This window comes from Pelodiscus sinensis, chromosome 11, assembly GCF_049634645.1.
Source record: "Pelodiscus sinensis isolate JC-2024 chromosome 11, ASM4963464v1, whole genome shotgun sequence".
In the NCBI taxonomy this organism is placed as follows: Eukaryota; Metazoa; Chordata; order Testudines; family Trionychidae; genus Pelodiscus; species Pelodiscus sinensis.
The window spans coordinates 40,811,916-40,824,492 of NC_134721.1; the positions used below are offsets into that span (position 1 = coordinate 40,811,916).

The 12,577-nt window shown below is 45.0% G+C and overlaps 1 protein-coding gene across 2 annotated transcripts in view; it reads left to right on the forward strand.

Moving 5' to 3' along the window:
* Nucleotides 1-12,577, forward strand: part of LOC102453009 (inter-alpha-trypsin inhibitor heavy chain H3-like) — a 52,765-nt gene that overhangs the window by 7,324 nt on the left and 32,864 nt on the right. For both annotated transcript variants that reach the window (XM_014575728.3, XM_075939379.1), the window contains 5 exons: nucleotides 198-302; nucleotides 6,149-6,311; nucleotides 7,512-7,622; nucleotides 10,779-10,904; nucleotides 11,545-11,661. In XM_014575728.3, coding sequence (XP_014431214.2) covers nucleotides 198-302; nucleotides 6,149-6,311; nucleotides 7,512-7,622; nucleotides 10,779-10,904; nucleotides 11,545-11,661 — 622 coding nt within the window. The remainder of the gene's footprint in view (nucleotides 1-197; nucleotides 303-6,148; nucleotides 6,312-7,511; nucleotides 7,623-10,778; nucleotides 10,905-11,544; nucleotides 11,662-12,577) is intronic.

A 12,577-nucleotide genomic window follows, 5' to 3' on the forward strand; every position in this document is an offset into this window, starting at 1 on the left:
TCTCATACATCTGTTTTAGGCTGATAATTAGTCAAGCACTTCATTAGGGTCTCTGTGCAAATTAGGTACTAAGGATCTATTGTAAACAAACTGTCGAACCAAAAGATCTGAATTTTGTCTCTAAAATACAGATCACATATAAATTGAAACATTCATAGATACATTTATCTTCACACAGTTTTTTGTTTTATCTGCAGGACAATTGATGGCATCGCCTATCTGGGAAATATAAAAGAAAAAGAAACTGCCAAAAAGCAGTATGAGAAGGCAGTTTCACGGGGACATACTGCAGGTCTAGTCAAGTAAGTCATTTGCATGCATATCCACAGATCAGTGTGTATACCTTTATATAGGTGTCTGACTTCGCTGGGCCCTGCATCACCCGAATCATGCTATGCAGGGCTGTGATAAATGAGAAGTGTACTTCCTTTTCTGGATACCCCAGGCATTCAGTTAACTAAATTGCCTGTAAGGGTTAAACCCAGAGACAGTGGGTCCTTGAGAGTCTTCATGAAGTGTTGGCAGGAAGCCAGGAGCACCAAGAAAAACGGAGTGTAGTTTTTTGAATGAGAAGCAGTGATTTTCCTGCTGTGGTCTTTGTGTGACTGGAGGAGAGCTACAGACATAACATATTCAGCAACAGCCATGTGTAGGGAAGGAGTAAACCTTACAACAATAGATATATGAATAGAACCAGGAGGCTACGTCTACACTGGCCCCTTTTCCGGAAGGGGCATGTTAATTTCACCTATCGTAGTAGGGAAATCCGCGGGGGATTTAAATATCCCCCGCGGCATTTAAATAAAAATGTCCGCCGCTTTTTTCCGGCTTTTAAAAAAGCCGGAAAAGAGCGTCTACACTGGCCCCGATCCTCCGGAAAAAGCGCCCTTTTCCGGAGGCTCTTATTCCTACTTGCGCAAATACTCGTGGCCATTGTAGACAGGTGGCAAGATTTTGCGCAAAAGCATCTGCTTTTTCGCAAAATCTTGCCAATGTAGACACAGCCTAAGAGGGTTAAAGAGCTAGAGGATATTCCATAGGAAGAAATTCCCAAGTGTGCCTTCCTGTGTTCTCAAAGGGGTTTTTCTGCATTTGGGGGGTGGCAGCGAAACACCCAAGGTCAGGGAATCGGAGACCTTCGTGAGTTTTTAAGCAAAAGCCTTTAGTGGTAGGGGTATTTTAAAGTCTCTTGTGCACCCCCACCTTCTGCACGCCAAATGCCAGAGTGGGAAACAGCCTTGACAAGGGCTCCAGCAGCAAATTAAAGCTACCGCGGCAACAACGACCCGTCAGCCCAGAGCTCTGGGCCCTTTTAAATCGCCAGGCTGCCTCCGACCCCTCCCCTCATTGGCAGTCCTGTCCTTATAGAACCATTATTCACTTCCAATCTCTAGGAAAAGTGTGTTTCATGGGAATAATCTGAGAAGCCTATATTTGATATCGAAAGAGCAGTTACTTCCCTCACAGTAACTGTGGTTCTTTGAGAAGTGTTGTGGAATTTGTGTGGCCTTTTGATGTCAAGCACCACAAGTATGTCAAAATGGATTATTTTCAGCTAGCAGAGTCCACTGGGGCTGTCCTTATACCTTGATATCCTTACATCTTCTCCTGTGGCCTTAAAAGGCTAGAGCAGAATCAACCATTGCTCAGATCTTTTGCCAGCGTGGAATCCTATTGTTACTGGACTCTGTATAAGCAAGGAGTGTGGGTCTTGGAAGTCAAATGAGCTCTTGCTTACATGGGTAGATCTAAACTAGCAATCTAATCACTGGCTCTAGCACAGTTAGATACCCATTTAGCCAAACTTTGAGTGGAAATGGCAGGACCCTTAACCCTACTGGCAAAGGCTACAGACTGTGAGGGAGAAGACATGATTATGATCATCCCTGTCCATGGACATAATGTCTGGTGGGTGTTCCCCAGCATCAGCACTCACCAAAAGTGACCATTCAGGCTTTTTGGGAGCTTTCACCTAAAGCTCTGAAGAGGCCCTCGTCAACTACTCTACAAGACGGGGCATGAGCTAGGTCTTCCTCTCTTGCTGGATTCTCTTGGAGAAAGAATGGCAGATCAAGCATTGGTCAGGCATGTATCCTTGTCCAATGTAGAACTACAGTTGGACCTCCCAGGTTCGACACCTTCAGTACCTGATTGGTCCCAAATGAGGAAGTTTGCTGGACCAGGGGAGGTCAATGCCCCTCCTCACTGCCGTCCCAGCTCCAAGGCTCCCTTCCCGGATGCTGACCCTCCCCCACTTCCCCATGGCCCCAGCCACCAGACTCCTCTCCCAGCCCCAGCTGCACTCCTGGGCATCAACCCAACTTTGCTCCCCAGCCCCTCCACCACCAGACTCCCAGTTGGCCCCTACTCCCAGCCACCAGGGCTCTCTGGTTCCACAACATCTACTGGACCACGGATGTAGCTGGACCAGAGAGTCCCAGACCAGAGAGGTTCAAGTGTAGTATGTAGAATCATCATCATCATTAACAACCATGGGCTCAACACCCGTTGGTGTCCAATGCCTCCCTCACTATTTCCTTCCATCTTTTCCTGTGCAGAGTGAAGTGGCTTAGTTTCTGTAGACTAGCTCCGCACCAATCTACTCTATCATCTACCCATTCTCTGTGGGGTCTGCCTCTCTTATTCGGACCATCCATTATGCCGAATACCAGGGTATTAACTTTTAATTCATCGTTCATTCGGCAGATATGCCCAAATAGCTGTAACTTCCACTGTACAACTTTCTGCAGTAGGTTCTCTTTCAGCTGTATCGTCCTATATAATTTCTCATTGGTAACCTTCTGCATCCATCCTATTCTCAGGATCTTTCTATAGCAATTCCTCTTAAACGCCAATAACCTTCTCTTCAAATCTTTTTTTATCACCCATGTCTCATATCCGTACAACATGTTGCTAAATACACACCTTTTTAAAACACCCAGCTTTGTTCCTAAGCTAATCGCTTAACTTTTCCAGATCTTATCCATCACCTTCAAACTCACTCTTGCTTTTGCTCATTAAACAGTATAGAAGCCTTGCAATAGCATTGCTAGTTTTAAATTCCTGTGATTCCTAGCACTCAGGGCATCCCCAAATCTATTCTAAATTTTTAGGGAGGGTGAAGGAGATTGCTAATGGGCATAAACAAAAAACTAGTAATTATACTCATTATGCTAACTATATTAATCACTATTAATTAACCAAACAAGAGAACATATGGTAGGCGCAGTAAATGAACACAGCAGGATTTCTGTCTTGCTCCCATGAAGAATAAGAAGGAATGGAAAAACAGTTGGTCTATTCTGCCCTTTTGATCTCTCATGGGGAGTCAGGGCAGATGCAAAGATAATACAGTGTGTCGCCACTGTCCAAAAAGAATCTGACCTCATGAGTGCAGGAGACATGCACATCTAAGAGTGAAATGTGTGTGGACAATTGCTCAGAGAAGAAACCATTTTTTTTCTTATTCAACCTGATATGGGATGAGTTTTGTAACTAACTCTGCATTTCCTTTCACATGGGGACTTCAGCAAAGTGCCAAACTTGGCAAACATTCATTGTGCCTCATCGCACCACTAATATTTTCCTGCCTTGTAGGGAGGTGTAAATTGAATAACATATGTGATTAGAATTAATGTGCTGAATCTAATGTAGGCTTTAATACTGAGAGTACCCCATTGTGCCTGTTAGACAAGATGAATGCTTTTAAGTACCGTGTGGCAATTATTTGACTGTTGGATGTGTGAAAGTGTGAAACGATGTGAAGAGACCAACTTTAATCTCATTCCAGACATGTAGTGGTTGGATTTAAACTTTGTCCTCTGTGCTTTGGCCATTTGATTGTGATTCCTATCTCATACTGGGAATGCGTATTCTATCCTGTTCAAATTTTATACCACATGCATCTCTGTGTTATCTGAAGCTATATATTCATTGCCAATAAGAGGTGTATATTTATGATGCGAGAGGTAACTTGAGATAGCTATCTTGGTGTAAAAATCTAGGTGGAGACACAGCACAGGTTGTGTGTGAGGAAGGCGATATACTTGACCTCAACTAGCTCGGTCTATCTTGTATCTACCTGACGTTGACCATGATGAGTTACATCAAAATAAAAATGACCTGTGTGTCGTCTCCACTAGGTTTTTACATCAAGAGAGTTCTCTCAGTTTAAAAACATAGAATTAGAACCAATCTATTTAAATTCATTGAGGGAGTCAAAAAGCACATGGGCAAGAGTGATTCAAGTGATAATAGAATCTTAGACTTTCAGAAATCCTTTGACAAGGTCCCTCACCAGAGGCTCTGAAACAAAGCAAACTGTAATGGGACAAGACGAAAGGTCCTCTCATGGATCAGTAAGTGGTTAAAATATTGGAAACAAAGAGTAGGAATAAATGGCCAGTTTTTCTGCATGAGACGAGTAACTAGTAGTGTTCCCCCAGAGGTCTGTACTGGGACCAATCCTATTCAACATATTTATACATTACCTGGTAAAAAAGGTGAATACTGTAGTGGCAAAATTTGCAGATGATATTAAACTACCCAAGAGAGTTAAGACTGTAAAGAGTTACAAAGTTTTCTCACAAAACTGGGTGAATGGGCAACAAAATGGCGGATTAAATTCAATTTTGATACATGCAAAGAAATGCACATTGGAAAACATACTCCCAACTGCACCTATTGTGACAGACGGCTGGCTAAGCCAGAGCTATGCCACTATAGCCTGCTGAAAAGATCAACTGAAGACAGCTGAGCAATCCCAGGCCTGAAGGACTAATGGAAGCAGCTATGGGCCTCATTAGCCAGAGGGCTAAATAAGGCAACCAGAGAGGAAGTGAAAGGGGGGGAGGAGCCAGGGTATGGCTGAGTATGCTCCCCAGGTGGGAGGAACCAGAAGCTAAGGTGTGGCTGAGTGTGCTCCCTAGGTGGGAGGAGCCAGGAGCCAGGTTGTGGCTGTGTGTGCTCCCCAGGTGGGAGGAGCCAGGAGCCAGGGTGTGGCTGCGTGTGCTCCCCAGGTGGGAGGAGCCAGGAGCCAGGGTGTGGCTGAGTGTGCTGCCCAGGCAGAAGGAGAGGCTGGCTGCGTTTGCTGTAAACCAAAGCTCTGTACATAGAAGGTGGTGGGAAGCTGACAGTAAAAGGCCTGGGGTGACTGCACCAGAAAGGGTCTCCGGCTGATTTGTGGACAAAGAAGGTGTCCCAGGGCAAGGGGCCTGAGCGAGGACCTTGCCACACTATAAAATAATAGGGTCTAAAGCAGCTGTTACCTCTCAGGAAAGAAATCTTGGAGCCCCTGCAGATAGTTCTCTGAAAACACCCACTCAAAATGTGGTGGTGGTCAAAAAATCAAACACAGTGTTGAGAACCATTAGGAAAGGGATAGATAAAAGGACAGAAAAATATCATAATGCCTCTATACGAATCTGTGGTACCCCCACATCTTGAATGTTGTGTGAAGACCTGGTTGCCCCATCTCAAAAAGATGTATTGGAACGCAAAAAGATACAGAGAAGGGCAAAAAAAGTATTATTGGTATGGAATAGCGTCCATGTGCGGAGAGATGAAAAAGACTGGGATTTTTCATCTTGAAAAAAAGACTACAATGGTCAGATATGACAGAGGGCTCTAAAATCTTGATTGGGGTCGAGAAAATGAATAAGGAAGTGTTATTTACTCCTTCCACGTAGCACAAGAATTAGGGTCACCCAATGAAATGAATAGGCAGCAGGTTTAAAACACAAGGAAAAATTTCTACACACAGTGCACAGTCAACCAGTGGAACTTTTTGCCAGAGGATGTTAAGGCCAATATTATAATAGGGTTAAAAAATTAGAGATGTTCCCAGAGGTTAAGATTTTCAGGGATTCCACCCCATGCTATGCATGTCTCTGGCCTGTTTGCAGAATCTCAAAGAATGTCTAGTCACAATCCCTACTGCTGTGCAGACCAGAATTGAAACTGTTGTTTGAGGCATCTTTAAAAACTAGAAGAGCCTTTACATTCATATTGATTCTTAAGACAAGTGAAACCAGGGACAAAGTATAATGGTTGTAGTGTGACAGCAACCCCTTATTGATAAGAAAAACATCCAGGGGATTCTTACATAGGTGGCTTTCTGATCTGTAGTTACTGTGCTTAACGCTTCTAGGGCCTCCGGGAGAAAAACCGAAAAGTTCACTGTGTCAGTCAACGTTGCAGCAGCCAGCAAAGTCACTTTTGAGCTCACCTATGAGGAGCTCTTGAAGCGGCACTTGGGAAAATATGAGGTGCTGATTAAAGTAAAACCGAAGCAGCTTGTCAAACACTTTCAGGTAAATTGCTCTGGCATTTCATTTATATCCAACAGCTTTTATGAAGAGCAGTTAAAAAGCTCTACTAGAAACAGAGGGTGAAGAAGGGCCCTGCTTCTAGGCCATGCCAGCTAAGGGTATATTTATGTCTTAAACTGTGTGCTCCAGGAGATACATCCATTTACCATTAATAACGATGATGGAAAGAACAAAGAACTGATGGTTCAGCCATCTGAGCAGCCTTGATCAAAGGCTTTCTCTTCATTTTTTCCAAAACTGTTGCAAAACAATATGAAAGAGAACATCATTGTAATGCCCTGGCCAAATGCATGTGATCATGTTGCCCTCCAGTGGCTGGCCCCAGCGATTATACCACCCGCTGTGTGCGCGTAAGTCTTATTTATAATGACAATTGTGATGGCCACAGTTTATGCTGATGTCGCCACAGCAATTGCACCCAACCTTTACAATATCCAGGACCTCGCTGTTAAATCACAGGGCATGAGACCCAGTTTAATTTGCATATGAATTATCATGTATTTTAAAATCAATAACTGCAGCCACAGTAATGTAAGGGATCTTTGATCCTTGATGGATGTTTGAGTACTAATTAATATCTGTCTGTTTAATAGAAAGTGCTTATTTTGCTAGTTTGTTTACACTAAAACTCACGCATGATCAGGGGGTGGACGCTGCATTGAGTCAGCCGTGGGCTGTATTTTTGCCTGGTCCAGTTGCTGGTGAAGGGATGTAGCTGTGGTATCTCTCTCCCTCTTCTTGGCTTGTTAGCCAAGAGTTTTCTGTGTGGCCCATGCAGCCCCAAAACATCCCTGACCATCAGTTAATTGGGAAGGAACCCAACTCTCCTCAAGTCCCATTTGAACAGCAGAATGGACGAGGCTCTCTTGTCCCATGTGTGGGCTGGCTTGGGCCCCGCTGCTCCCCTCAAGCAAGGCAGGCCCCACAATTTGGGGGTGACTACACTAAATAGCTGCTTCAATGGGAGCTTTTGGGACTGGCACAATAAGCTGCAGAGCCCAGACATCCAACTCAGCCCCGGAAGGCCCTTCTTGCTGGCGGGCCGTCCGCCAGGCTCTCCCCCTTACAGACTCCCCTGGTCTGCACATGGAGTTCCTCACGCTGAATTCATTACACCCTACCTGCTATGGGGTTCTACCCCACACGGACCGGCCTACTAACTGTTTCCCCCCACTATTTCAGATTGAGGTGAACATCTTTGAGCCACAAGGTATCAGTGAGTTAGAAGCATTTGGATCATTTATCAACAATGACTTGATCCAGGCGATCGAAAAATCTTTCTCTGGAAAAAAGGTATCGACCCGTTGCTCACCTTACTGCACGTGTGCCTGGTGCTGTCCCTGGAAATGCAGAACCTCACTGCTGCGTTCTCATTGACTTGTCATCAGGCTTCATTTGCTCTTAAAGAACGTTTGCTTTTTGCATTTCCATGCCAGGCTGGCAATAAGCACAACAAGCAAGCCGATGACTCCAAGGGCCCTGTGCGGGTTTGCGTATTTTAGGTCAGCCTGACCTATTCCCTAGAGCAAGGAATCAAGAGGGAGCAACTGATAGCCCGATTTACTTACAGGCGGACATGAGCACACATGCTAGAAGGCTCCCATTCTTGTCTGAGGCCTACAAAGCACGTAACTAGCTTTGATTTTGTATATAAGAAAAAGCAAACTATGCATCTGTTGTGTCCTTTGCACTTTACACAGCTTGCATAATATGAAGGACTCACAGAGGCCTGGTAGGGTCCAAATAACCATGTGTGTTGAAGTCAATATAACACACAAGGCCTAGCTATACCTCTACACTGCTGGTGGTGGCTTCTGAAACATAGACAGGAGGGAGGACTACAAAGGGAATTGTTATTTATAGGGATAAGGCGTGATTTCTATAGATCACAATACTTCAAAAGTGTATTTTTTCCTACCATACGTTGAAGTGCCTTGTAGCAGAGATAAGTATGGTGCAATGTTCAAGAAGAGACTTTGGCAAAATACAGCCTGTGTTCCGGATTTGTCCTTCCAAGCCACCAAATCCGGCCCACGGAGGCAGCAGAGCTCCGTTTCTGTTTTAAAACTGGAGGGAAGGGGAAGTTTTAGGAGCCGCCCCATCCAAGCACATTCCTATTGGCCAGTTGCTGGCAGAAACTGGACAATGGGAGCTGCTTGTTGAACAAACAGGCAGCTCAAAAGAACCACGCCCCCTCTCCTGGGCTCAGTTATTCACGATGCACAAGCAGGCTGGCTGGCTGGGAAATATTTCAAGCTCTGCAGGCAGGCAGACTAATTTGGCAGCTGATAAGTAAGTCTCTTGGCCACAGCCTGCTTCTGGCACCCCAACCTCTCCCTGCCCCAACCCTCTGCCCCACTCAGCCTACCCAAATCCTCCATCCCCCTCTTACACCCATACCCTCTCCCAGATCTGGCACCCCAGTCTCCTGCCCCAGATCACAATCCCCTCCTACTCTAGGTCACATCCCAAACCTCTGCACTCCAGTCTCCTACTCTAGATCACAATCGCCTGTTTCATCCCTACTCCCTCCCAGACTCCAGTCTCCCTCCTGCACCCCAGTCCCTTACGCCAAGCTCCCTTCTGCACCCAACCTCCATCCCAGAACCCGCATTTCCTCCATTAATATCCTGGAAGAGTGCAGCCCTTGACCACTTTCCAAAATCTTGGCATGGCCCCCCATCAAAAATTATTGCCACCCCTGTCCAAAAAGAACATGTGCAGTGAGGAGGATGGGGTATGCTCTCTTTTGATGGATTACTGTTTAGGGAAGGAGGGGTTTTTTGCTTATATTATTAGTAGCCCATGAAAAACTCATCTGAACATTAGAAGCCTAGAGTCTTGTACTGCAATAATGAATTACAATGATGTCTAAGTCTTACGGTAATGAGTCGTTCTGCATTGAATACATTACAAGAAAGAAGGCAAGTCTATACAGTGATTATGAAAAATGTTCAATATTGTCAGCCGAAATGGTCAGGGCAGTGTGTGTGTGTGTGTGTGTGTGTGTGTGTGTGTTACACCCAAGTCTTCAACTGCTGAGACGCAAAGTCTCATTGCAGTGGGCAGCCTAGGAGGCTGGAGGGCGCCCCCAAAAATAGTTTAACGTCTGTGACTTTACTGCTAGGACCGGGGTCCCGTCGCAGAGGGCAGCCAACAGGCTCTCAGACGCCCCGGTGTGTGTGTGTGCGCTATACACCTGAGACTTCAACTGCTGAGACCGGGGTCCCTTGCAGTGGGCAACCTGGAGGAGGTTGACTGGCGCCCCAATAAGTTTATAGGGAGAGCTTATAACACCTCAGATTTTAGCTGCTAGAATCCAAGATTCCTTCGCAGCAGGCAGCCTTAGGGAAAGTCTGAGAAGTGCCCCAATGAATCTGCCACCGGGGAGTGACACAATTCAAACGCCCAAGCTCTCCCTATACCTGTCCCTTTGACCGGCTGAAGTTCTTTTGTTTGTGTTCGGTTCGGGTACAGCAGCACGGGTTCAAGTCAGAAGCTTGACACGCACTGGCTTATTATAGAAGAAAGAAAGAGAAAATAAAATAAAAGAAACTTGGTTCAATATATATATATTTTATAAGTGAATGAGGGCATCCCACTTATTCCCAAAGTTTATAGCTAAATCACCTTACCAAAGGCAGTTTACAATAGAAATGAAGCAGTTGGCCTTAAGAAACTATAATAAAGTAACTAAACTTATAACAGAGAGACAATTAAAGTGTACACATAAAGAAAACACATTGCAGGTACAATTCTCACCCCTGCGTTCCAGACTTGGCGTGGCCAGCTTCTGTGTCTCAATCCCTTGGGAAGAAGTAGGGCGAGGTTGGGCATCCCACGGACCTCGGGAGACAATCAATACCTGCCAGCAGGTATAGGTGATTGGAGCTCAAATGGGGTGGGCAACTAAACCCTCTTTATACCCCTTGGGTCACATGGGCTTCTTCCTAGTCTCAAGTGGCCAATTAGGAAAAATGGCTTTGAATGCCAAGTTTCCCACGAAGGGTGCAAAGCATAATTCACACCTGGGAAGATGCAGACAATGGGCACCTCTGGTATGTGATGGGCGAAGATTCCTCTCCTGAGACAGTGCAGGCGTGTCAATTACTGATACTAGCCATCACGGCGACGGGAGGCCTCCCAGTCGTCAGCTAGCCCATTTACTGTCTGGTTTCTGTTTATGGTAGAGTCAGGGACAGGCACCACACCTGCGTTCCCAGGGCATCAAAGGCTGACTGCCTTTCTCTTGCTCTCTGTGGGGGAGGGGAACAAGATGGGGTTCGTGGAAAAACAAGATGGGGTTTGTGTCTAGCTACAAATATTTACATCGCTTACTGGATGCAATAGTTGGACATATTTTAGGGAATTATGTGGCAGAAAAATATATTTAACGGTTTTTTTTCAGTAATTGTATAAAAATTTTTATTCTAACCTACTGCTTTTCAGGGCCATGTGTCTTTCAAGCCAACCATTGATCAACAGCAAACATGCAAGAACTGCTCAACATCTTTCTTGGATGGAGATTTTACTATAAAATATGATGTGAAAAGAGACTCCCCAGGCAATTTACAGGTAAAGTCAAATGGTGGTTTGGGGGTGTGATGGGGAGTTGGGGTTCCGCCCAATCCTGAACCCCCATAACCGCAGGCACAGACTCCACCAGCCAGTAGACTAGAGGGAGTTTATTGCTTCTCCAGGGTACAGCACAGCATAGATGTAATCTGGTTACAAGAATTAGGGACAGGATGCCACAGACCCCCTTGAGATGGGGGTGACTGGGCCCCTACAACCACAGCTTCCTCCTCAGTCTCTCTCTTTCATGGCTTCTGCCCGAAAAACTGCCCCTTCCCCTCGCACACACTTCCTTTGCTCAGCCTCTTCCCTTACCTTGTAGAATTGGTTTTAGCCACCGCCCTGGGGCGGTAGGGCACCCCCTGCTGGGCCGTGCTTACAGACAGCTGCCAGTGGGGGTCCCCCACAGCCCAAGCATAGTAACCAACGAGGTACTAACACTACACCACAGGGGGATCAAGGGATGCTAAAGCCTTAATCCTGCAAAGAGTTTCACACACTATTTTGTCACTGAGCCCCATTGAGTTCATGTGTGCAATGTTAATTACATGTAAGTCATTTCAAGGTTGGCTCCTGCTTTCGTGCAAGTGTTATGCGCAGCCAGAAGGTTCTTATGTCCATCATATTCTTTGTTTTTCAGATTATCAATGGATACTTTGTGCATTTTTTTGCACCTGCGAATCTCCCCAGAGTGCCCAAGAATGTGATATTTGTCATAGACATTAGTTCCTCAATGATGGGTCGAAAATTAGAACAGGTATCTCATCAGAAACTTGAGCACACAAAAGGATATTCCTTGGCACAGCACATTTCTTTAAATCAAATAAGACAGATTAATCAATTTCAAACAAAGTTGGAGAGTTTATTTTTTATTACTAAAGTCTTACCTGTGAGGACTGAGGTTGCAGATGATTTTTTTCCAGATCTCTTTCATAAACCATCCTAGATAGTACTTTACTATCACTCAAAATGCCACAAAGCTCTATTAGCTTCTAGCACACAACTGTTGGCTTAGGTTTTTCTATTATACTCTGTTCCACCACCAGTCGGCTAAACAACTGTATCATGTTAATAAATCCTAACAGAACAAAACACTGTATGAGGTTGCAAAGTGGAACTAGGTAAACTCAACTCCAGTTTTAAAAGCCACGTGCTTTGACACAAGAATTTGAAATGAAAAGGGGCCTTTTATATGCTCCTTATATTTTTAGCCACAATGCTCTTCCCATCTAAGATTAACTCTGTAATTAGTACTTCCCAGGTCTCAGCCATTTTGTAACTGAGGGCTGGGGTCAAAACTCTGGCAACAAACTTACTTGGGTCATGCTGCGGGCATGCTGAATGCTTTCGTTTCTATGCTCTGCAAATCTGAGCTGCATGGATTTCTTTCCCTGTTTTAGCCATGTTATATTTTGAATTCCTCTTTACGCCCATGTTTACATTCTGGAAATAGTGTAAGGTCTGTCTTTTTGCTGAGGCATTTGGGAAAGTGCTGGAAAGAGCATAAGACGGGGGGTTGTCATCTGAGACTTGTAGCGTAGTGGAGTCATGTTGAGAATTGTGGGCACTGGAGTTTAGCAGTGCAGTGTAATTGTTTTTGTCACTCTTGTAAGAGGTGTTCAGAGCAGGGGATAAACATTCCTAACATGCATGTTTAAGAATGGAAATAAATA